This window comes from Physeter macrocephalus, chromosome 2, assembly GCF_002837175.3.
Source record: "Physeter macrocephalus isolate SW-GA chromosome 2, ASM283717v5, whole genome shotgun sequence".
Taxonomy (NCBI): domain Eukaryota; kingdom Metazoa; phylum Chordata; class Mammalia; order Artiodactyla; family Physeteridae; genus Physeter; species Physeter macrocephalus.
In genome coordinates, this window is record NC_041215.1 from 101,894,054 (window position 1) to 101,921,286 (window position 27,233).

The 27,233-nt window shown below is 36.7% G+C and overlaps 1 protein-coding gene across 1 annotated transcript in view; it reads left to right on the forward strand.

Moving 5' to 3' along the window:
• PLCL1 (phospholipase C like 1 (inactive)) overlaps nt 1–27,233 on the forward strand; it is a 370,265-nt gene that overhangs the window by 279,510 nt on the left and 63,522 nt on the right. The window contains exons 2-3 of the mRNA XM_024124454.3: nt 8,131–10,605; nt 13,302–13,505. Of these exons, the coding sequence (XP_023980222.2) occupies nt 8,131–10,605; nt 13,302–13,505 (2,679 nt within the window). The remainder of the gene's footprint in view (nt 1–8,130; nt 10,606–13,301; nt 13,506–27,233) is intronic.

The window sequence follows — 27,233 nt, forward strand, 5'->3', positions numbered from 1 at the left end:
CTAGAACATAGTATGTGTTCAGTTAAATCTTTGCATAAGTGAATGCTGTATTTTGAACTAATGCATGGAACATGCATGATGAGAATCATACTTGCAGAAAAACCCTAACTGAGTAGAAACCATGCAGCAGAAGAACTTGAGATAATCACTTTTATTTAGAGTAATGTCTTAATGAATTCTAATGAGTGAATGATTGCAGTGAGATATAGCACAGCAGAAAGCTTCCTCTGTTAAACAAAACACATCAAAGGTACTAAGAACCCACGCTGAAATAGACTCTTTCTACATTTTATTCCATCTTTGCCTTTAGAAAATCAACAATTTTTGTTTTCAAGTGAGGAGGGTCATTTAAGAGATGTCATTTAAAAGAATGTTTAGAGGGTCTCCGGCTTCCTATAATTCAGTGAATTTCATAACACAGCCATGGCATGTACACAGTGGAGTAGGTTTCCTAAAGGGGATGGCTTTAGTGCATTTTATTAAATGGATCACCTTTTATAAATTAAATGTAATGTTAAATACAGACATAAAACTTAATTTGGCGAGAGATATGTGCATGAATAACTTTACACATTGCCTTTAATTAATCCTCTTGAATTATAAGATGGGGTAGAGAATGAACACTTTCTTTATGGATAAGAAAATTCAGCTTCTTACCAACTAGGCTTAGTGAGAGCCACCAGGGAGAGCCCGTGGTTCACAGAGCTTGCGTCAGGCTTCAGCCACTTCTCAGCAATGCCCATCAGGACCTCCACCCCCACTGTCCCACACAGTGACATCAGGTGGGTCACATGGTGCTCATCATAAGTAAGTGACATCACCTGTTTGTGACTTTGCATTAAGTAAAATTTGAGTTTACTGTGAGAAAAAAACAGTTGCAACCTTCCCTTACTTGAAACTTGAGGACAACAGATGCAGTGACAATACCACCATCCCCAACTCCTGGAGTTTTGTGGGAAGAGTTAGGTCTTGTGTCGGGGGCTGTGTTTTTTCCAGAGTGCCTAACTGCCAGGCACGGTTGTAGATTTGGGCATAGACGCATTGGACAGGATACTTTAAATATAGGTATATATGACACACATTACATACATCTAATGTATACATTAGACTTGGGTTCCATTCCTTGAGCTATCACCAATATAAGTCAATAAAGCCAGCATTGTGAGGGTAGCCTTCTCTTGACTTATCACTCTCAGTCTCTGCCTGTTGTTTCATTCTCATCTGGGGCCTCTCTACCCCTCACTTATTATACTGTAGTTATCTTGACCTTCTTTCCCACCAAAGGACTTTTGTACCTGCTCTTCCGCTTTCCTGGAACCCTTTGCTCTCAACTCTTCTCAGGCTGCAGTTTGGCTCTCACCCTGTCACCATCCTCACCATTTTGAAGGCAACATAAGACATTCTCTTATTAAAGTTACCAGTAAATATTTTGATGACTGAATCCAATAAGCCACTTTAACATCTTATTTTCTAACACTTGCTCCTTCACATCTGTTCCTTGGTTCCTGTGAGATCCATGCTCCTGGTTATCTTACCCCTTAGCCTTTTTTTTCCTTTAGGTCTTCTGCTCTGCCCAGCCTCTTCACCTAGGTGGCCCATACTCATCTGTAATCCACCATAACCCGAAGTAAACCTACTTCATTTTCAACTTTACCTCTCCTTGTATTTCCTCTCTGTTAGCAATATTTCCATTCACATCTCATTCAAACCAGAAACCTAGGAGTCATCCTAGACTGAATCAAGAACTTCTGATTTTACCTCCTATTTCTTGAAACTTCTCATTTGTCACCCTTCCTTTTATTAGCTATTTACCTCAGGCCATCACCATCTCTTTCCTTTAATGCTGCTTACCTACTGCACCATCTTCAGTTTGGTCCATATCAAATCCTTCTAGTGTGCATCCAAAGTGATCTATTTAAGATAAAAGTCAGACTTCATCAGTTTCTTCAAAACTCTTAAATGTGCTAGTTCTTAGCATGAAGTAGGTACCTATCATTGTTTGTTGAATGAATGAATGAATGAAGAATGGAGACCAAAGGCCTCTCAGCATCCATTGTTGGGGCTCATTTGGGTCCTAGATTATATTGTCTACAATCCTTTGAAGGTTTCATGTATCAACTAAACCTTTTCTGAATTTTGCTTGGAAGTCCATAAAACCGGAGTGAATATTATTACTATAGAGTTATAGTTCATAGGTTGTCTATAAGAAAAAGATAGGCTCCTTATGGTGAAAATAAGATTTATGTGCTATATTTTTGATTGCCTTTTAGTTATAGTCTATTAAATTTTTATGTGGAGACTTTCTTAAGAAAACTATTCAAAAATAAATGTTTCCCCCCTCTTTTACTAAAAAAGAAAAGCGAATGTCACTTTAGTTTATCTGCATTTATGTAGCTGGATTTCTGTACTATGAAATAAGTTTCTTTCTAATCACAGTTTTACACCTGGTGTTTTGATTGCCATTCTTAAAGTTTTTGTAAATTTGTTCTGTTTTAACAAAGAATCGTCATTCACTTAATAACAATTTACCAAAAAAAAAAAAGAAATGGAAGGAATACATTACATTACAATTAGATGTTTAAACATGCTTATCAGGTCAGAGGTAGGGAAACCTGGCTATGTTTCCTTTACTCTTAAGGTTTTGTACAATGCTTCAATATGTTCTTTTTTTGTGGTAAAATAGGCATAACATAAAGTTTACCATTTTAAAATGTATAGTTCTATGGCATTGGGTACATTCACATTTTTGTGCTGCTTTAGTATACTTTTTTTGAAATTATTATATTGAAATAATTCATTATTGAGACTCAAAACTGTGCTTTCATTGAATAAGCAGAGTTCTCTCTGGGGGTTATGAGTGTGTTCTGATGAAAAATGATTTTGTTTGCTGAGTTTTGTTAAGGAACTTGCAGCATATCTTATCTTGTTGGGCTCAGAGAGCAAATCCCAATGGGAACTTATGGAAGCAGCTTTATTAATTCGATTTATCTGAACATTTTCCCCCAATTTTAGTTTAATAAAACACGTTTAGGGAGCTATAAGCCCTTTACTCTTGTGTGGGAATCTCATGTGATCATGACTGGTATCCTACTCCTAATAGTGTATAACCAACACTATTGTAGAAAATAATGAAAAATTTAAAAAAACTAGAATAACATTGGACGATTTTCCCCTAATATTTTGAAATTATTCTTAAGATTAGAAATCAACACTTATATCATGAGGTTAGATAGAAATTATCTGTCATATGCATATATTAGAAACAGTGTTCATAGACAAATCAATGTCTTGTACTCTTTTAATAAAAGACTAAAACATTTGTCTATTGCTTTGCCAGTTTATGAGACTCTTCTTGATTCTGATGATTAAATCCTTCATGTAGAGTATTGATTAATTTAAGAAGACAGTAGATCCAAATGTAAGGTCTTATCTGGAAATGTTCAGAGAACATATAAACACAGTTGGTTTATTTATTATATAACTTGTTTAAATGTGATCCCTCCTTGTGAAATTATAATTTGGAAACTTAAACACAACACATTAGGAAATAGAAAAAAATTGAGCTCAACGCCTGACTAATTTTTGGACCCCACTAGAATATGAGGCTAAGCTTTAATTTAGGGGATAGAGGCATCACAATGTGCTGTTCATACTTTTTATTTTGTAAGCTGTTCTAAGAAAAGTATTTTTGGGCAGGAGGAATTTGTACTCTAGCCTCCTCATTCCAGAGTGAGGAAATTTAGCTTTGAAATAAATGTCAAGTTCTCATACCTTATAATAATCTCCTTATAATAATGACCTTATGGTCATTGGAGTCAATTCAATCATCTCATGAGCTAGAAACTGGCAAGAACACACCGGAACTAAAAACACACTTTGGTTTCTCTTGGAAAGTGCCAAAAGTACCTCTCTTCCTAATGTATAGATAACTGTAATGGATTTGCTCTTATTTCATCATCAAATGTTTTTTGGTGTGTTTATCAACAGGAAGATCTATAACCAGTACTTTAACTTTCTTCAGTTGGAGATACCCCCAGTCTGTTTATTAGAATAGTACTCCTTCCCCACCATCAATCTGCTAAGATCTTCTTGAGGGAACTACAGAGGGGTGTAGGGCTCAGCAAAGAGGCCTTGGTGGTGAAGAAGCTCAGAAATAGATTTGGAGTAGCCCGTCGTCCCCGTCCACTCTAACACAGTTTCCATCTCCCCTTCTGCCAACTTTTCAGAGCTAATGCATAGCTTGACCATTGAAAGAACAGATGTAGAGAAACATCAGAGCCCTGAAACTTTTCCAGCATATTTTGAATATAAATAATCTTGGCTCTAGTCAACAGCAAACAAACTATTTGTTCATATGTACTATGGCTCTCTATATATTATATATATAAAGTATATATATTTGCTCATTTGGGGGCTTGTAATAACTTTGGATTTTGTCCTTTGTGAGATGACAATCTAAAGATTGTTATCTTTTCCACTGGTTCTAAGTTTTAAAGCATTTTAGGTTAAGTTTTATAATCATGTAAAAGTTGCATGTCAAGGGGAGAAATAAGCATTACGAGGTAGGTGGATTCTTTTGTAGGGTAGATATAAAACATTTATTTCTTGAAGACTTATCTTACTAGGAGAGAAAGTCTTGATATGAGGCAATATCATCACAAAGAAGAGAGGCTTATAAGAGAAAACTATTCTGACAGCAGTAGTTTTGTTCTCAAAAAATAGTGGTTGAAGTCAAGATTGGCACTTAGACCATGGAGAAGGATGGTATACCATGCATAAAGTAGAGGAAATATATACATGCATTCAGAGGAACACTGATTTCCCATTTAAGCTTTGTTAGAAACTATTAGAGGTTTTATAATTCTGTTGACAATCATCTTATTTGGAATATGATCTGCTTATATAAAAATAATTTTTAACGTGAAAGCTCTCAATACTTAAAAGTCTAGTGAAATGGTAGCTTTAAAAGCTGAGCCACAGTCTAATTTACCATCACAATTCACAGTTTCCTTCAGTATTTTACTTGATAGATTAATCCCATCTCAGCAATACCTTTAGGTTCTTGCCTTGATGGTGTGGAAAAATACACACAAACATCTGATATTTCTGAGCTTGTGGGCTGTGACAAATTTAAATGTGTTCTAATAGTGCATCTGTATGTAAACAGCTGAAGATTTATGGTTGTTTTTTAACTTAAAGATGAGGAAATTGACCACTGTGGGATAATTAAAAATAACAACTCTCTGGAAAAGCAGGGGCTAACTTCTTAAATGCCAGGGCACCAAGAGACAATATCCTTTAATCTAAATTGAGTAATTTATATCTTTGTCACTTGAAGATCAGATATATATTTGAGTTAATGAATCATCCCAGCAACATCCCATAACTAAAGCAAATTTTGTTTCTTTTTCACAGGCAAGGTTTTAGTCAATTGAATAATAAATCATCCTGCCTTTTTCTGAATCATAAGATAGAGAGACTCTTACAGGCAAGACCACAATTAAATGAGACCCTAGAAGAGAGATTCTAACCTGTTTTAAAAGAATGCCTGAAGGAAGCAGCCTAGACTACTTTGGCTACACTTTTCAGTGTTTAAAATAGTAAACTGTTTTTAAACATTTTCAGTTTTTCACTGAAGATCTGTCTTAAATGCTCATAGTTCAGGAATGAATCAACTTCTGGATAACCCCCAATATCCTGGTCAGTGCCTACTGAAAGTCCTACAGAGACCAGGTGTATGATGAAATGTTCCTCTCCCTTCAAAAAGATTAACCTTACAAAGAATATTCATGAACATTTTCCCTTTTGAGTCTCACAGTAATGCTCTATTATATATAATGATTATTAGTTCCTACTTAAAAGCAGAAATTAAGATTCAGAGAGGCTAAGTAACTTACCCAAGGTCACTAGTGAGTGGAATAATACCAACTGGAGACTAGTTATTTCTACCCTAAGGACCATGCCCTTTACTCTCTATACTGTCTCTTTGATATGCTTTATAAAATTGGGCACTTTAAACATGCACTAAGGTACTTTTGGGAAATTTGTTCCTGGGAGAATTATCTGAATTGATAATATGATTGGGAGCATTGTTAATTTGAGTCTATGGTCTGAACAGAAGAAAGTATAACGAAAAATCCAGTTTTAAGTGGCATTGTTCAGATATTCAGTGCAAATGAATTGGGAATGATAGACACAGTGGATAGACCAGGACTAAGATGAAATACATCGTCTTATGATTATGAGTGTTCAGAGGACTGGGCCTGAAATTTAGAACAGACAATAGGTGAAAAGGCCTAGACACACCCAAGAAGGAAATAGCCACAAGAAATTCACCTGCTTAAAATACACTAATCTGCGCAGATGAAGTTTGATGCCCTGTTGGCACTGTTGTTCAGGGAAGGGCCAAGTGGGCTGAGGAAATAGGGACTCTGAGACTAAGATACAAGGACACTTACAGAAATGGATAAAAGGTAAGATGCAACTGTTCCCTGTGAAATCTTATGGCAAAAGGCTTTGAAATTTAATTCACATTGGAAGAACCTCAAAAATTAGTGGAGCCATTCATATTTCTGTTTGGTGTTACACAGTGGCTGCTAATAGCATTATACTGAAATGTAGGTGTGAATCTCATAATGTTCATTTATTTTTATTTTTTTATTGAAGTATAGTTGATTTACAATGTTGTCTTAGTTTCTGGTGTACAGAAAAGTGATTCAGATATATATAACATATATTATTATATATATATTCTTTTTCATAATGATTTATTACAGGAGATTAAATATAGTTCCCTGTGCTATACAGTAGGACCTTGTTGTTTATCTATTTTGTATATGGTAGTTTGTACCTGTTAATCCCAAACTCTTAATTTATCCCTCTCCCATTCCCTTGCCCCTTTGGTAATCATAAGTTTGTTTTCTACATCTGTGAATCTGTTTCTGTTTTGTAAATAGGTTCATTTGTATCATATTTTAGATTCCACATATAAGGGATATCATATGGTATTCGTCTTTCTCTTTCTGACTTACTTCACTTAGTATGATAATCTCTAGGTCCATCCATGTTGCTACAAATGGCATCATTTCATTCTTTTATATGGCTGAGTAATATTCCATTGTATATATATCACATCTTCTTTTTATGGACGCTTAGGTTGCTACCGTGTCTTGGCTATTGTAAATAGTGCTGCTATGAACATTGGGGTGCATGTATCTTTTCAAATTAGAGTTTTCATCTTTTTCTGGATCCTATGGCAACTCTGTCATAATGTTCATTTAAATTGTTTACCTATGTCTGAAAAATTGCTCAAGTGAGAGTCATTTGTCTATTGTTAGCTCTCAATCTGACTTTCAAGTTGCCTTTATTCTTCAAATTAATTTGAGGAAAAAAAGTGATTTTTTTTTTTTTAGTTAAGCTATATTGTAAGCCCTTTTTTTTTTTTTTTTTTTTTTTTTTTGTGGTATGCGGGCCTCCCCCTGCTGTGGCCTCTCCCGTTGCGGAGCACAGGCTCCGGACGCGCAGGCCCAGCGGCCATGGCTCACGGGCCCAGCCGCTCCGCGGCATGTGGGATCCTCCCAGACCGGGGCGCGAACCCGGTTCCCCTGCATCGGCAGGCGGACGCGCAACCACTGCGCCACCAGGAAAGCCCTTGTAAGCCCTTTTTGATGTAATGCATGTTAAGGTAAAAATCTATTATTTAAACTAGTTTTAAGTATAAAAATTAAACTGTTGCAAAGTGTAAATGAGGAAAACTTTTTAAAGAAATCCAACTTTATTTCTTCCATATATCTGTAGGGACATGAGCAAGGTTGTCAAAGTACCAACAGGTAGAGGATCTTAGGAAATCTACTTTAATGAACAAATAAGAGTGATTTGTAGTTAACTTAGTACTTGATTTTATTTCAAAGAACACACAGGCGTTGGAAAAATAAGGTTTTTTCCTGAACTTAATAATATCAATTTTCTTGGCAATTTCTCTTTTCCGAAACAGTGAAACGGTAAAATTTAGGCTAGCTCCTTTCCAAATAATCATAATAGCTGAATGGAGTCTGAGGCACTCATAGAGTGTTATTGAATTTGTTTATTTTCTAAAGGAAATTGACTCATTATTTTCAAATTGCTTTACAGGATCCTGCAAACCAAAAATGTGGTGGAAGAAAGAAAACCGTGTCTTTCAGCAGCATGCCATCAGAAAAGAAAATCAGTAGCGCGAGCGACTGCATCAGTTTCATGCAAGCTGGCTGTGAACTGAAGAAAGTACGACCAAATTCTCGCATTTACAACCGTTTTTTCACTCTGGACACAGACCTCCAAGCTCTTCGCTGGGAACCTTCCAAGAAAGACCTTGAGAAAGCTAAGCTTGATATTTCTGCCATAAAAGAGATCCGACTGGGGAAGAACACAGAAACATTTAGAAACAATGGCCTTGCTGATCAGATTTGTGAGGACTGTGCCTTTTCCATACTCCATGGGGAAAACTACGAGTCTCTGGACCTAGTTGCCAATTCAGCAGATGTAGCAAACATCTGGGTGTCAGGGTTACGGTATCTGGTTTCTCGAAGTAAGCAACCCCTTGATTTTATGGAGGGCAACCAGAACACACCAAGGTTTATGTGGTTGAAAAAGGTGTTTGAAGCAGCAGATATCGATGGGAATGGGATTATGTTGGAAGACACCTCTGTAGAGTTAATAAAACAACTCAACCCTACCCTGAAGGAATCCAAGATAAGGTTAAAGTTTAAAGAAATCCAGAAGAGCAAAGAAAAGCTAACCACCCGAGTGACAGAAGAGGAGTTTTGTGAAGCTTTTTGTGAACTTTGCACCAGGCCAGAAGTGTATTTCTTACTTGTACAGATATCTAAAAACAAAGAGTATTTGGATGCCAATGATCTCATGCTTTTTTTAGAAGCTGAGCAAGGAGTCACCCATATCACCGAGGACATGTGCTTAGACATTATTCGGAGATATGAGCTTTCTGAAGAGGGACGTCAGAAAGGGTTTCTTGCAATTGATGGCTTTACCCAGTATTTGTTGTCGCCAGAATGTGACATTTTTGATCCTGAACAAAAAAAGGTTGCCCAAGATATGACCCAGCCATTATCTCACTATTACATCAACGCCTCTCACAACACCTATCTCATAGAAGACCAGTTCAGGGGGCCGGCTGACATTAACGGGTATGTTAGAGCTTTGAAAATGGGCTGTCGAAGCATTGAACTTGATGTAAATGACGGTTCAGACAATGAACCAATCCTTTGTAATCGAAATAACATGACAACACACCTTTCCTTTCGAAGTGTCATAGAGGTGATAAATAAATTTGCCTTTGTGGCTTCTGAGTACCCACTCATTCTTTGCTTGGGGAATCACTGCTCCCTACCACAGCAGAAGGTAATGGTTCAACAGATGAAAAAGGTCTTTGGCAGTAAACTCTATACTGAAACACCTTTGCCGTCAGAATCCTACCTTCCATCACCAGAAAAACTAAAAAGAATGATCATTGTGAAAGGAAAGAAATTGCCTTCTGATCCAGATGTTTTAGAAGGAGAAGTTACAGACGAAGATGAAGAAGCTGAAATGTCTCGAAGGATGTCAGTAGATTACAATGGTGAGCAGAAACAAATCTCGCTGTGTAGGGAGCTCTCTGACTTGGTGTCTATCTGTAAATCTGTTCAGTACAGGGATTTTGAACTATCTATGAAAAGCCAGAACTATTGGGAAATTTGTTCATTTAGTGAAACAGAGGCCAGCCGAATTGCAAATGAATACCCAGAGGATTTTGTAAATTATAATAAGAAGTTCTTATCACGAATCTATCCAAGTGCCATGAGAATCGATTCCAGTAACTTGAATCCACAGGACTTTTGGAATTGTGGCTGTCAGATTGTGGCAATGAATTTCCAGACTCCGGGTCCAATGATGGACCTTCACACAGGCTGGTTTCTTCAAAATGGAGGATGTGGTTATGTTCTAAGGCCGTCTATCATGCGAGATGAAGTTTCTTACTTCAGTGCAAATACAAAGGGCATTGTACCTGGGGTGTCTCCTCTCGTGCTTCATATTAAGATCATCAGTGGTCAGAACTTCCCAAAGCCCAAGGGAGCTTGTGCCAAAGGGGATGTCATAGATCCCTACGTGTGTATAGAGATACATGGAATTCCAGCCGACTGTTCCGAACAAAGAACTAAAACTGTACAACAAAACAGTGATAATCCTATTTTTGATGAGACATTTGAGTTTCAAGTGAACCTGCCTGAGCTGGCCATGATCCGTTTTGTGGTTCTGGATGACGACTACATTGGGGATGAGTTTATAGGGCAATATACCATACCGTTTGAATGTTTGCAGCCTGGATATCGGCATGTTCCCCTCCGCTCCTTTGTGGGTGACATCATGGAGCACGTAACTCTTTTTGTCCACATAGCAATAACTAATAGAAGTGGAGGAGGAAAGCCACAGAAGCGCAGCCTTTCAGTGAGAATGGGGAAGAAAGTTCGGGAGTATACCATGCTCAGGAATATTGGTCTTAAAACCATAGATGACATCTTTAAGATAGCAGTTCATCCCTTACGAGAAGCCATAGATATGAGAGAAAATATGCAGGTAGGAAAAATCCCATACTGTCCTCCCTTACCCCTGAGTCTTCTGACCCCTCTCTCACCAGTGAACCTTGTGTTTTACTAATGATCTGAGTCCTCAAAATATTATCACAGAGGATGTGTAAACCCATGTACTGCTGAATTAAGTTCAGTATTGCCTGTGATAAAACAGATATTAAAAAAAATTTTATTGGGGTATAGTTGATTTACAATGTTGTGTTAGTTTCTGCTGTACAGCAAAGTGAATCTGTTATACATATACATATATCCACTCTTTTTTAGATTCTTTTCCCATACAGGCCATTACAGAGTACTGAGTAGAGTTCCCTGTGCTATACAGTATGTCCTTATTAGTTATTTATTTTATATTTAGTAGTGTGTATGTGTCAATCCCAATCTTCCAATTTATCCCTCCCCCCCACCCAGTAACCATAAGTTTATTTTCTACATCTGTAACTTTATTTCTGTAAAACAGATATATTTTATGTTTCTAATGGTGAATGCTATGTTAAATCTGGCCTGAACTAAGCCAGCTAATGGAGTATCAATGTAGCAAAATGCTTTATATATCCACTAAATGTCCCTAGTACAAAACCAAATTGATATATGGGAATGTGTATATGAAACAGTGTGAAAAGAATAGAATATAAAATATTATATGTGCATGTAACATACAAAATTTTATATATACAACCACATGCATACTAATTATAAGTATACATGTAAAATATTTGCAGATAAGAACACAGAAGGGTATTTGAAGTCATATAAAACAAATGTAATGCCTATTAGATGATGTCTTAGTTGTTTGTGTACAGCAATAATAAATTACCCTCCACGAAACAAAGAAAACTAATAAACAAACAAAATTCAGCACTTGAACTTGTTGAAAACTATTTAGTCTTCTCTTAGAAATGTGCTTTAATTGAAAGGACATGGATTCTGGATTAAACTCTATCCCTGTGTGATCTTGAGCAAATTATTTCAGGTATCTGATCATCAGTTTTCTCCTCATAAGGTAAGAAAAATAGTAATAATTACATCACAGGATTATTATGAGAATTAAATGAGAGTATATGTAAATTACCCAGCCTTAGCATGTAGGAATTTAATGTCAGTTTTCTTGCCTTCATTAATGCTTATAATCGGAGACGGCTGCAAACTTTTTTCTTCAAGACTATTTAATATGCTTATTCTAGGCTCATGTTACTAAGAAACAATCAAACAGCAAATGCTTGCTTAGTTCCTGCAATGTGCAAGAAGATATTGTTTGGCAAAAGCAGTAGGAGTCTATGTATGAGAGCAAAACAGGAGAGGAATATTTTTCAATCTACTTTGTTTGCTCCTTTAATTAACATTTTTATAGTAACCTTCACCAAAAATCCCTACATTCAAAATAGAAAACAAGCTTGAAGAGGTTAAGTAATTTCCCAAATATTGCATTTAATAAATAGGAATATTGAGCTTTAAATCCAGAAATAACCACCACCAAAACCCAATGATCATTCATGGTTATTAGTCATGTGATGCTGAATGCCAAACCATGACTTGGTGAAAACTTTATTTTTACATTATTTCACAGAGGAATTCTGGAATGGGTTTAAAATCAATTTTAAATCACCAAAATGGTAGAAAATACTATATTACATAAACCACATACAAATACTTAGATTGTAAACGTATAACTTGTGGTGGGTTGCCTTGGCTGCTATTTTAAAAATAGGCTCCAAATATCAGCATTATCTACCTGACTTTTTCTGACATAATTCTATAACTATTATAAGCCCCTATGTTAGATTAGTTATAAGTCATTTCTACACCTGACTTTATATATTAGAAGTAGATTTTATGTAGTTCTATATAATTCTTGGAATATGTCCTTTGCATCTTTAAAATACATAATAAGGAGAGTTGGCTACAGATAAAATTTTTCCAGTTAGTACTGATAATTTATCTCATCTCAAATTTTTTTTGGTTTAGGATTATTTAGAGCCTAATTACTAGAAAAATGAATACCATCATTGTCACTAAATTCATGAGACACACATTAGGTTAGGTATTGTTCATTGTTAATAGGCATAATTTCTATTTCAAAGGAATCTTTTAAACGCCTGTCACATGGACAAATGTAGCTTTACATGAAATGTGTTTTATTATGTGTGTCTGTCAGGTGTATTTCTGGTGGGATGACAAAGGAATACCACTGATGGTTATGTGAAAGGAGAATGATGAGTAATAGCAGCCTGCTACCTTGAGAGGAAAAACTCAAAGAAGATGCACTCCAATGTACAACCACTGACATGATTTTATGATCATCATGATACAAATTTAACAAGATATTCATGATCAGCCAATATTAATTTGTGCGCATTGTCCAGAACATTTCAGATATTCCAGAATATTCTACAGCCCTGCTTTGAAAAGCACTGTGTAGCCTTGGGTCATAATCTGCTTTGCTTTGTGGCATATTTGTGGCAGTTGTTAAAAGCTGAGAAAGATGAAGTGTAGCTGTGAATTAGCTCTGCGTGTTATCTCCATGTGTATCTCAACATTTTTGGTTGGTTATAATCCAGTTTGCTTCAAATTTCATATATATTTAAGGGTATACTTTTAATGAATATACTTTTGTGTAAACCTAGAAGTGCTGGGGGGGATGTGTCATGTGGTCAGAAGTGTAATTCCATGTTTTCTTCCCCACAGAATGCCATAGTGTCTGTTAAAGAACTGTGCGGACTCCCTCCAATTGCCAGTCTGAAGCAGTGCCTGTTGACCCTGTCCTCTCGGCTCATCACCAGTGACAATACTCCCTCCGTCTCTCTTGTGATGAAAGACAATTTTCCTCATCTGGAGCCTCTGGGGGCAATTCCAGATGTGCAGAAAAAGATGCTGGCTGCTTATGATCTGGTAGGAAATTGTTACTCTCTATTTTTTCTCTGTGTGGGGAGGAAATCATATGGCAGGGGCTCTTTTGTGGAACTCCAGTGAATAACACAGAGTGACTGCCTTTAAAACCTCAACTGGGAGTGGCAGGCAGAGCTGGCCCACTCAGCCCCACCTAAGCCCCAGTGGAGACCTCTGAGGCAATGCTTTGAATCTAGAGCTCCACAGATTAAAAATGGAAAATCTCTGCTTTAGCAAGCAATGAATTATTGATTAAGTCCTCAAAAGTATACACAATTTCTCATCATCTAAATGACTTTAGCCTGCAATGTAACGATTTAATCGCATACCTATAGGAAGTAAAATTATGCCTCAGTACTGCCTTATGATGGTTGAGACAAACTGTTTCTCTGGAATTTATATTTCTAAGCTAATACTGTTATCTGATTTTTCTGAATATATAATGGAATTTAAGTAGCAAATAAATTTAAGAATAACTATATTTCTGCATATCCTAATTCCATAAAAAAATTAGGACCAAATGAAAAGCTGGAAAAATGTGTGACATGTGTGCCAGGTAAAGTGTAAATAACCTTAAAATAGAAAGAGCACTTAAAAATCAATGAGAAAAAAAATCTTAATCTACATCAGTCAGGATTAAGTTCAGCTTCATGAAACTAAAAATGCAAACTAATCATGGCTTAAAAATACAAAGTTTTATTTTCTCACATAAAAATCTGGAAACCAGCCATGCAGTGTGGCACTTTTCATAAAATTCTTAAGAACCTAGGCTCCCTCTAGCTTTCTGCTCCACCATCTCTAGCACATCCTCATGGTCCAAAATGGCTGTTGAAGCTCTAACCATAATATCTGCATTCTAACCATCAGGAATGATGAAGAGGAAAAAGAGGGCATTATCCTCTCCATTTAAGGATGTTTCTCTGAAAAAGCATAGATCACATTTGCCTATCTGGAGTTGACACATAGACACACTTAGCTGCAAATGAAAATGGGAAATGTCTTTATTTTAAAGGGCTATGTGCTCAACTAAAAGTCATCTCTTCTGTTACCAAGAAACAGAGGTAGAATGGATATTAGGGGACAACAAATAGTCTTTGCTTCAGAGGTGAACAGGCAATTTATATATCTCCTCACCCTAAAAAAATAATGAAAGTGTAAAAACATATTTAACCTTAAAATAAGTTTTAAATTTAAGATGTTAAAGAAATATGAGATACTTCCCCTCTCCATCAAACTGGCAATTTTTTTCTTTTTAAAAACTGTACCTCTGATAAAGAATTTAAGGAAATGGATACTTTTATCCATCTACCTTCAGTGGGAAAATAAATTGATATAATTTGGGGGAAAAATTTGGCAATATAATTTAAAATGTTTATCCCATTTGATCCATGTATTTCATATCCAGGGATTTATTCTAAGCCAATAGATGTGTACATAAACATTTATGGTTAATAATGTCAGCACAGAGGGATAAGTTAAATAAAATACAGTAAGCCATATTATGGACTCCTTTGAAACCATTAAAATTGTATGTTAGAAGAATACTTAATGATGTGAAGAATTCCTCATAATATGTTTTGTGAAAGAGTCTGGTTACAAAAAAATATACACTATAGCATTTAAGTTTTATTTATATGTATACACATCTAAAATGCTAGCAGGATATTAATAGTGATTATTTTTAAATAAGGAAAGTGAGTTTTATTTTCTTGCATATGCTTTTCTATATTTTTTCTGTATTTGCCAAACTCTTTACAATGAACCTGACTAATTTTCATAATTAAATAAAAATAAATGTTAAGGAAGAAAAGAATAATATCTTATCATCCAAAAACAACTAGAAGAGAGACATTGGGGATAAATATCCTACACCTGAAAAGGAAGAAAAGCCCACAGAGTATATTCTGCTTATGAATGATTTTACCTCTTACAAACTGTACTTTATGGTTGCTGGGGGATAAGTTTGCTTATAACCTAAATAGCATTTTTCATGAAATCAATTTTTTCATCATAATAGTAGGGACTGAAAGCTATTCAGTGAATAGGTATAGTTGCCATCTAAGAGGTGAAATTAGGGTACCTGTTGCCATAGAGACAGACAGTGGAAATCACTTATTGTTCCAATTCTCTTTTAAGCTAAGAAAGAAAAATTACTCACTGAGAGGGGAGCCTGGTCCCCTGGAGCTGGGCCTGTAATAAGCAGAAAAGCACCTGGACTGTGGTCGGCCAATTTCCATTTCACATCCCCAAGCGTCCCATGGTGTTGGTACCACATCTGCTCGCCAAATATGAACATCAGCCTTTTCTCATTTGTATTTCTAAAATGCAATTTCTAATTGCAGGTACAGCATGGTTTTCCAAAGCTTAAAATAAAAGGCTATAGTGGAAAGCAGAAATACTTCTTTTAATTTAATTTAATTTTATTTTTTGGCCGTGCGACGTGGCTTGTGGGATCTTAGTTCCCCACCCAGGGAGTGAACCTGGGCCCTCGGTAGTGAAAGCGTGGAGTCCTAACCACTGGACTGCCAGGGAATTCTCTTGGAAAGCAGAGATACATCTAATGAAGTGTTCTTTTATAGCTCCCTATGGAAATGATTTTTCATTTTGGTAGGGAATTAAGTGTAAATATCCCTATACCAAATGGTAAACTTGGCAGATTGTGGACATAATCAAAAATACTGTTAATGTCTCAGCTGGTTATTTCTTTTCTAGGGTGCTGTGGATAAGGACCAGATACATGCCAGGATGATCTTGAAACACCATTTTTACTTTAGGATTTGCATTGTATTGGTTGGCATCTTTAGTACTCTTGGTGTATTCATGTTAGTATTTATTTTAAAGATGTCTTTTAAGATACTCTGCAGATCCAGAGTGATCATTTAAAAACGTAAATCAGATCATATCACTTTCCTGCCTCCAGTGGCTTCCCATTAAAATAAAACTGAAACTCCTTACTGTGGCTTACAGGGCTAATTATGACCTAGCCTTGCCTACCTATCTCACCTGCTTCTCCCCGCCTCATCCCCATACACTCTCTCCTGCTCACTCCACCCAGTCACGTGGGCTTTCAGACTCAGCTTGTTCCCATCTCCAGGCCATTTTACTTGCAGTTCCCTCTGCTTGGAGTGTTCTTCTCTTGCATGGATAGTTGCTTCTTATCTCTTAATTCTTAGCTCAAATGTCATATCCTCAGAGAAGCCTTCCCTAACCACTGTCTCCAACTGTCACTCTATCAAGTAACCCTATTTGATTTCCGTTATCTTACTTGGCAGTATTGAAAATACTTGACTTTTTGTTTAATTTCTGTCCTTTTTCTTTACCCTCAATTTGAGTATACACTCCAGGAGGGCAGAGAAGCTGTCTGCCTTGCTTACTATTGTTAACTCTAGCACCTAAAGCACTGCTGACACATAGTATGTTATCAATTAATGTGAGTTGAATAAAATATAAATAGATGCATCTATATAGTTGGTGAAAATAATGTAGTTCCCATGCTATATTTGAATGTGCTTTATGGTAAATCTTTAAATCCCCTTTGTTTTATCTCTATGACCCTACCCTAGTCAAATTGTTCCCTGTCTTACACATACAGTTGGAAACCTATAGACTAAGGCAAAACTATGGAGACAGGAAAAAAGATCAGCAGCTGCAAGGGGCTGGGGGCAGGATAGGGTGAGGGAGGGATGAATAGGTGGAGCACAGGGCATTTTTAGGCCAGTGAAACTATTCTGCATAACAATATAGTAGTGGATACATGTCATTATGCATTACCCAAAACCCATAGAATGTACAACACAAAGAGTTAACCCTAATGTGAACTATGAACTTTAGCTAATAATAAAGTATCAATATTGGCTCATCAATTGTAGTAAATATACCACACTAATGCAAGATGTTAACAGTGGGGAAAACTGGGGGTGAGGTGGGGTGAGAGGGTACATGGGAACTCGCTGTACTTTCTGCTCAACTTTTATGCAAACCTAAAACTCCTAAAACTAAAGCCTAAAAAAGACCCATAGAGACTATTCATAAAAACTTATGTGGGTGACTAAGGCAGAAGACGAATCTAGGGTTTATTGCCTGGTGGTGGTGGTAGGGGACAGGTATTCCCAAATGAGCAGCTTGTGTGCTCGACTTAGGCTCAAGTTGCTTAAAGATTTCTCAAAAATGGTAATGAACTGTATAGATGCCATCCAAGAGGAGCTGTTGTAACCACTAAAAAAAGAATACAGATTATGTTTAGAATAAAAAGCAACCTGAAATCATTTCTGAACAGATACAAATGTTTGGCCTATTTCAGTATCAAAAGAAACAAATCAGGCAACCAGGTAACCTACATTTATTGAAAGTCACCTTGAGTGCATCAGACTCTACTACTTATCATCAGGAAATAAAATGAAAATATTCTAGAAAACATTGACCTAGAGTTCATCTGCACAGATTTTTTTTTTTTTTTCTAAATTTAGCTTTTCCCTAATGACCTGAGATGGTCCTATTCTTTACCAAACACTGGCTAATTTAATATTTGGAAATATTTCCTCTAGAGGGTTTTGGAAATTCAGTCTTAAAGGTCATCTTATACTGAAATTAAAATTATCGTATCTGTGGTGGTATGAAGGAATCAAAAGCCAAATATATCCATAATAGAGTGGATTTATTTACATGGCATAATTTCAGAAGACACTCCCTACCCCCATTTCAGATCTTATTTAAGACATATATTTTCTATCTGCTTACTGGTACTTGAAATTTCAAAATTATAATAAATTCCTTAGGGTTAAGACATTTACTCTCTTTAAAAATGCAAAAACATCTCAGTAAGTAGTAACACATTGGGTTATCAGTAATTTGTACCTTTGGATGGTTGTAACGTATCCTGTCCTACAGGCAGTTTTTTACCTGGGGAAAGGAAGAGATGCTAATGACAGAGTGTTCCCCAAGTCTGGGTAAGGTGGGGGTGAAGTTGCTCAAATAATTGCAATTTTACTGAAGAGCATCCCTGTCTACAATCTCCCTCAATGCTCTGAATAGGGTTGTAGCTATGTAAATGCCTGGCTGATATTTAGGGCAACAAAAGCAGAGGTGACTTTCCTGATTGATATATCAAATACATGTCACAGCCAGAGGTGGGAAGTGACAGCTTCTGAAAAGCACTAAAGCAAACTGGGAACATTATTAATCAATAACTCAAGCAAGTAGAACAGGCTCTAAACATTGAAGGTGGAATTGATGTCTCCTTCCCAGGCTAAAGACACACAGAGGAGAGCTGTGGTGTTAGACTCCTTGCCGCAGTGCAATTTTGGTGGCTCTGTGGTCATCAGACAGTTTTTCAGAAACTCTCCAAACCTGAATTTAAAATCAGAATGCCATTTCTAAGTGACTTGTCCCTTTATTGCCCCGCGATTTGCCGGGGGAGGCAGGGCGGGGGGAGTGGGGCAGGGGTGGAGCTCTGGTCTCTGAAAGAGCAAGCATCACTTCCCCACTCTGGATTTTCATGTTCTCTAAGAAAATATCCACTAATGTAGGTAATGTAGGTCATAGCGTCACTGCTAAGTCTTTTAAGGCTATTAAAGTAGTATAATTATGTTTTGCAAATAAAAGGTAAGGTTTTCTTTTTTTTGTTTAGGATTAACCTTGGGGTTGTTAAAAATAAAAATTAGTTACTGAAAGAATTGCTTAGTGCTAGAGCCAGGAACGGAGATGTTTAATTTTACAAACATTTACTGAGTTTCTCCCCCGGGCAGCCGTCTGTGTTCATGCAGTGGGAGGTACAGCAGCCCCTGTGCTCCAGTAACTTACAGTCAGGGCAGGCGACCTGGTAAGGTCCAAACCAGGCTTACAAGTGGATCATTGGTGATCCGCTTATGTTCCTCATCATTGAACACAAGGTTGTAACTGTGGGTGGTTACATTGGGAAATACATTGCAATTTCAGTAGAACACTATCAAAATTTCTTTGGCTAGGTTAGACTTTTTTCCTTCTACAGTGGTGCTTTTAATGCATGGACATTGTACATTATTTTCAAAACCCATCTCTAGCCTCAGCCCTAAAATTTTACTTTAGTCACACTCCTACATTTGATTACAGGACATCACCTAGATGTCTCAAGACCAAACAATAGAAATGTAATAGGTCAAAAACTGGGTTCATTTTTTAGTTCCCTAGGTATTCATTTTTCCTTTTCTGACCCCTGCAAAAGATAACACCAAGCCAATGGTCCTCATTTCCTCCAAGTGATTTTCAAATGTTCTTTCTCTATATATATATTAACTCCAATGAGGTCTTTTTAAAAGTTTTTGGCCGCACCCCACGGCATGTGGGAATCTTCGATCAGGGATCGAACCCACGCCTCCGGCATTGGAAGGCAGAGTCTTAACCACTGGACTGCCGTGGAAGTCCTGAGGTCTTTACGCGGGCCTCTCACTGTTGTGGCCTCTCCCGTTGCGGAGCACAGGCTCCGGACACGCAGGCTCAGCTGCCATGGCTCACGGGCCCAGCCGCTCCGCGGCATGTGGGATCCTCCCGGACTGGGGCACGAACCTGTGTCCCCTGCATCGGCAGGCGGACTCTCAACCACTGCGCCACCAGGGAAGCCCCCCTCAGGTCTTTAAAAAAAATTATTGAAGTCTAGTTGATTTGCAATGTTGTGTTAATTTCTGCTGTACAGCAAAGTGACTCAGTTATACATACATACATACATACATACACACACATATTTATTCTTTTCCATTATGGTTTGTCACGGGATATTGAATATAGTTTCCTGTGCTATATAGTAGGACCTTGTTATTTATCCATCCTATATATAAATAGTTTGCCTCTGCTAATCCCAAACTCCCAATCCTTCCCACCCCTAGCTCCTCTCCCCCTTAGCAACCACAAGTCTGTTATCTATATCTGTGAGTCTGGTTTTGTTTCGTAGATAGGTTCATTTGTGTCATGTTTTAGATTCCACATATAAGTGATATCATATGGTATTTATCTTTCTCTTTCTGACTTTCTTTGTTTAGTATGATCATCTCTAGGTCCATCCACGTTGCTGCAAATGGCATTATTTCATTCTTTTCTATGGATGGGGAGTATTCCATTGTGTGTATGTGTGTGTGTGTGTGTGTGTATATATATATATATATATGTCTTGGCTATCCTATAAGGTCTTTTTATTTACAATTCAACATCAATGAGAGCTACTGCTTCTTTCGTCACGGTATTTCTCATGTGTATCCATTTCCTTACATTGACACAGCCAAGGTTCTCAACAGGCTCTCTTCTCCTCCCACCTGAATTTTTTAATAGGCTGACTAGTCCTCCATCTAGTCTCTACCTTTCTCTAATTCAACAATGGGAATTATCATCCTCAGATTCTATTTTTGATTTTTAACTAGCCTTGCAAAACCTTCACCCACCATGCTGCCTGTTTTGCCACCCTCATCTCCCGTTTCCTTCTATTTGAACCTTCTCCTTCAGTCAAGCTGATTTATTTGCCACGTACTTTTCATTCTCCATCCCTTGTATTTCTATTCTATACCACCTCAAATGACTTCCTAGCCTTAATTCCCTCCCCATCAACCTAAGTCCAGCCCTTTGTCCTAACCTCTTGCAAAACTGACTTTAAGAAAAAATTCATTTATTGACTTTATTCACGGCATTCAACTCATACCAACTATAAAGAATTTTAGTAGATTGTGTGCGATATACAGATGAATAAACAGAGAGAGGTATCAGCACAAATAGCCATAGTGCAAAGCTTGACAGCTCTTTCAACCAAGAGAAGTGTAAATAAAATGAGATGGGAGCATGTATATTTGCCGCTTGTAACACAACACTTTCTCTTTTGATGTATCATTTTGTGTATGTCTTTAGGCTTTTGATTCGTCAATTCAACAAACACATTTTGCACACATGTCACTACTATGCAAGTCTCTGGAGGAAAGAAATTGTATGAAGCAAAATTTCTGTCCTCGAGGAATGGGAAATGCTGATAGGAAGGCGAGATTTACACTTAAAAAGGGGAAGGACAGAGTCACACGGTGTTCAGACAGTGAACCAGATTATGTTTTATGTCCTGAGCTGGAGCCTAAGGACCTTGAGTCCTTATGGTGGACTTTTCACAGTGACTTGTAATATACTATACCCCCTCCCCGACTTTCACCCCGTCTCACCCAGTGCTCAGCAGAATTTTATTTGCAAATAGTCTTGAAAGAAAAATATTGTCTAAACTTTGTATATTTTTTCTTTAAATACCTGAATTTTTACTTTTCTGTTGTTCTCACCTGTCTAATTTTTCATGCAGAGTCAAGAAGTATTGCCTAACATATTTTGGTCCTCTTAAGTGTTTTAAATTAATGTGAACACTTTTGGGTAGTTAGTGTTTTAAACATAGCACTCAGAGGTGGAATAGTTACAGGGGATTGCAACTGTAAAAAATAAACCCAAAGCATTCTCTGAAGGTGACTGCTGTGCTGAATTATTTAACATTAACATAAAAGTTAAAACTTTGCTATGATATGAGCGACAGATTTTCTGAACATAAAATCAAAGCAACCTAGAGAACATGAGTCAAGGGTAATTTAATCTTTTCCTCTGTTGTGTGATTTGGAGAACAGTTGATTATGTTAGCATGACTAGGAATCTAGCAAAAAGAGCCAATCAGTATCTTTTATCACTCTTGCAATGGAATCAGTACACTGGCGGGTATCACAATTAAGCCAAACATAATGGTTGGATTAAATACAGTCTCTTCTCTCAGGATGGGAAAAAGTTGTCAACAGTCCCCCAATGGAGTTTTACTTATTGAAATAAATTTAGATTGAAATTAAGTCAAAGGCACTCTCTCTCCATCATGCTCTCTCCTTATGAAGTTTGTGTGAAACTTTATATTAGTTTGCATTTTGAAAAGTACGTTGGGTTGTGTAGTAATGGAACGCGGAAAAAAAAGAACAGCCCACTGGCATGTGCTCAACCAGAGCTGGTTATTTAAAAACAAGATGTCGTGCATTTAGTGCATTGAAACTTCTTTTACTCTTGGGTGTGGCAATGTCTTGTGATACATTTGCTGTATATTGGGGGAAATGTCAGCATCTTGAGAGTTGGCAGCATTTCCACTTGGTACCAGGGTCCCAAGGACACAGGATATCACAGATGCATCAATAAGTAAGTATCTCAGGGGGGCTCCTTTGTGGAATATTGTGCACGCATCCTCAAAGTTTGCTTTGCATTCCTGAATATTCAAGTTCTTGAAGCAGTTTTAGTTTAAGGCAGTGTGAGATCATCAAATTGGCCTGAAAATTCTGGAGAAAGTTCATGAAGTTTAGTCACCTGGTAATTTTATGAATGAACTAAATTTTAATCATAGTGGGATAAAAACAAACATTTCTAATGATTACTCAAGATATATCTGACAACTACATTTTGGAAACAGAACAACTGGAGAAAAGAAAAGGTAAAATGATCCTTTTATGCAGAAAGCTGCTCATGCAGTAGATCCTATTACTGATGTGGAGACAGAGGTCCTTTGGCCTGCTCTGTGTGAGTTCCCCTGTACTGCTCTATTATAAATTAGGCCAGGAAAAGTGATTCAGAGCTGGTTCCAGGACAGAGAATACTTACTTCATCACATACACCAAAGGTAGTGGATTTCCAGTAAGCTTGCAAATGTTCTAACCTTATATGTGTTCCTGTTTCACCCAAAATTAGCAGTCTTATAGGATTGACTTTGCCTAAAACCAAAAGATGCCCATCTATCAAGAGTGCTTTTTAACCATCTGATTTAAAATGTTTAAGTAAATTAAAAATTAAAGGAAATTATCTTCATTCTACTTAGCAAATGTATTTGTAACAACAATCAGATATTAAAATGTACCAAGTTTAATAAAATTCAAGTCTTATTTTAAACAATTTGAACAGATGAGCCACTATAGAACTAAAAACTGAAACCCAGCATTTGATTAGAAGGAAGATAGAGACAGATTAATTATTTCAGTCTTCTTAATAGGTCTAGAGCAGATTGACTTTTTCTTGACTCACATATTCTTAAATGATTGCCTTTCCAAATTTGATAACTCCTTCCTGAAAAAACAGTGGACACAAGTAAGTACATTGCTTACTAGGTTTCATAGGAAGAATATCTATACTGGTTCATGTGTGTTGCAAGTTAGACTTGGAAGGGGAAGCAGTCATGGCAAAAATGTTTCATGTTGCTCTACTTGGTCAATTCTAATTTATAAAATGTTTATCACCAACTTGCACTTGCAATAGGAATTCTACACTCTAATATGATATTAGCAGCACAGAACAGTTTATAATGCCTGCACCTCAAGAATGCCTGAGTTCTAGTCTAAACTTTTCCACTAACTGGCCATGTGGCTTAAGGTAAGTCAATTGGGCCTGAGTTTTTTCATTTGCAAAATGGGGTTGTCCATGACAGATGGTTGTTAAGGTTACTTCTAGATATAAAGTTCTGTGGTTCTAAGAACTTAGATGTAATTCAGGATAAAATTGGCATCTATGGAAGTTTTCTGCGTCATGATTTGATGAAATCTCATCTTTTCAGTACCATTAAATAGGTACATTGACTCTGCAATGATCCTAGGCAATTAATCGAACACCCTATTGAGCTGGGAAGACAGTTTTTTTCACACAGGTTAGACAATTTAATCTACCTTTGAGTAAAAGCATTACTGTCCCCTTCAGTAAAGTTTTTGTTTTAAATAAATGATTTTGACCTTAAATGTCAACTTTACACTCCCCAGTTCAGGACATATTTAATGCTTAAAGTAATGCCAACCTTTATCTGGGTAAGTCCTCTATTCTTTTAGATTCAAAGCCGTGGCTAGGAAGATGCATTAGGAGATATTCATGTGACAGAACCAAAGAAAAGCTCTTTGTATTACTATAACAGCAAAGGCAACTGGGAGCTCAGGCTGAGACATCAGATATGTAAATCAGGCTGCTGCCAGATTCTATCGACTGAGTCAATCCAGCCTTGGCTGGCTGTCTACTGACTACCCAGCTGGCGGATTATCTGAAGACATGCTTCTCACCTTCTCTCCTTGGCTTTAGCACTTTGTAAGTCATTTCCGTCAGGATCTGTAGAGATCTAGGAAGGAGATGAAACTCAAAACAACCATTTTCCCTTCCTAACAACGTAGATAAATTACTTAGCTGGGGGGAAATGTTGAAGTTGTTGATTTAAATGTGGTTTGGAATTGTTGGTACATTTCAGCCATCCATCTTATTTGTTTTCTCTATAACTACTAAGAATTGAAAGTTTACTGCAGAAAATAGAATACATTTATTCTTCTAAATACAGTGGAAGCTGTTACCATAGAGAAGAGGATCAAATGCTCTTATGACAAAAGTTTACATGAGTAATGATTTTAAGTTCTGAGAATATCAATTATGAGGTGTTTTAAAGTTATGACTTTTCTTACTAAAAGTTTTAAAATTATCCTCAGGGATACTCTTCTATGTTGAAGATTAAGTCACACTTGACTATCTCTTATGAAGTGATCTATTAGAAAATGGGAAAAACAAACTTCTTACTCTATGGGGTTAACAAATATTTACTTGGAAGATTTTGAAGAGAACTTGAATCATAGTATTTGTTGTATGTTTTGCTCCTGAATTTATTTTGCCTCAAATAAGTAATAAAGTTTTAAAATTTATTTTCTGATACTTGAATATTATATTTTCCATAGGTATAATCCTACTAAAAGCTGTATGTTTAGTTTTCAGTACTCAATCTGAATGGGAATTAAGAACATGTAAGGTGGATAGCCTCATCCACCAGAGGGCAGACAGCAGAAGCAAGAAGAACTACAATCCTGCAGCCTGTGGAACAAAAACCACATTCACAGAAAGATAGACAAGATGAAAAAGCAGAGGGCTATGTACCAGATGAAGGAACAAGATAAAACCCCAGGAAAACAACTAAATGAAATGGAGATAGGAAATCTTCCAGAAAAAGAATTCAGAAGGACCTTGAAAAAAAAATGGAGGCAAAGATCGAGACGATGCAAGAAATGTTTAACAAAGATCTAGAAGAATTAAAGAACAAACAAACAGAGATGAACAATACAGTAACTGAAATGAAAAATACACTAGAAAGAATCAATAGCAGAATAACTGAGGCAGAAGAACGGATAAGTGACCTGGAAGACAGAATGGTGGAATTCACTGCTGCAGAACAGACTAAAGAAAAAAGAATGAAAGGAAATGAGGACAGTCTAAGAGGCCTCTGGGACAACATTAAATGCACCAACATTTGCATTATAGGGGTCTAGAAGGAGAAGAGAGAGAGAAAGGACCTGAGAAAATATTTGAAGAGATAATAGCTGAAAACTTTCCTAACATGGGAAGAATAACAGTCACCCAAGTCCCGGAAGCAAAGAGTCCCTGATAGAATAAACCCAAGGAGAAACACTCTGAGACACATAGGAATCAAATTGACAAAAATTAAAGACAAAGAAAAATTATTGAAAGCAGCAAGAACAAACACCCCAAAATTAAGAAAATTGTAATAAGAACATATATATTAATAATTACCTTAAATGTGAAAGGATTAAATGCTCCAACCAAAAGACACAGGCTTGCTGAATGGGTACAAAAACAAGACCCATCTATATGCTGTCTACAAGAGACCCACTTCAGACCTAGGGACACATTCAGACTGAAAGTGAGGGGATGGAAAAAGATATTCCATGCAAATGGAAATCAAAAGAAAGCTGGAGTAGCAATACTCATATCAGATAAAATAGACTTTAAACTAAAGAATGTTACAATAGACAAGGAAGGACACTATGTAATTATCAAGAGATCAATCCAAGAAGAAGATATAACAATTATAAATATATATGCACCCAACATAGGAGCACCTCAGTACATAAGGCAACTGCTAAAGCTCTAAAAGAGAAAATTGACAGTAACACAATAATAGTGGGGGACTTTAACACCTCACTTACACCAATGGATGGATCATCCAAACAGAAAATTAATAAGGAAACACAAGCTTTAAATGACACAATAGATCACATAGATTTAATTGATATTTACAGGACATTTCATCCGAAAACAGCAGATTACACTTTCTTCTCAAGTGTGCATGGAACATTCCTCAGGATAGATCACATCTTGGGTCACAAATCAAGCCTCAGTAAATTTAAGAAAATTGAAATCATGTCAAGCATCTTTTCTGACCACAACGCTATGAGATTAGAAATCAATTACAGGGAAAAAAACGTAAAAAACACAAACACATGGAAGCTAAACAATACGTTGCTAAATAACCAAGAGATCACTGAAGAAATCAAAGAGGAAGTCACAAAATACCTAGACACAAATGACAATGAAAACATGACAATCCAAAACCTATGGGATGCAGCAAAAGTAGAGCAGAAATAAATGAAATAGAAATAAAGAAAAGGATAACAAAGATAAATAATACTAAAAGCTGGTTCTTTGAGAAGATAAACAAAATTGATAAACCATTAGCCAGACTCATCAAGAAAAAGAGGGAGAGGACTCAAATAAATAAAATTAGAAATGAAAAAGGGGAAGTTACAACAGACACCACAGAATTACAAAGCATCGTAAGAGACTACTACAAGCAGCTCTATGCCAATAAAATAGACAACCTGGAAGAAATGGACAAATTCTTAGAAAGGTATCACATTCCAAGACTGGACCAGGAAGAAATAGAAAGTATGAACAGACCAATCACAAGTAATGAAA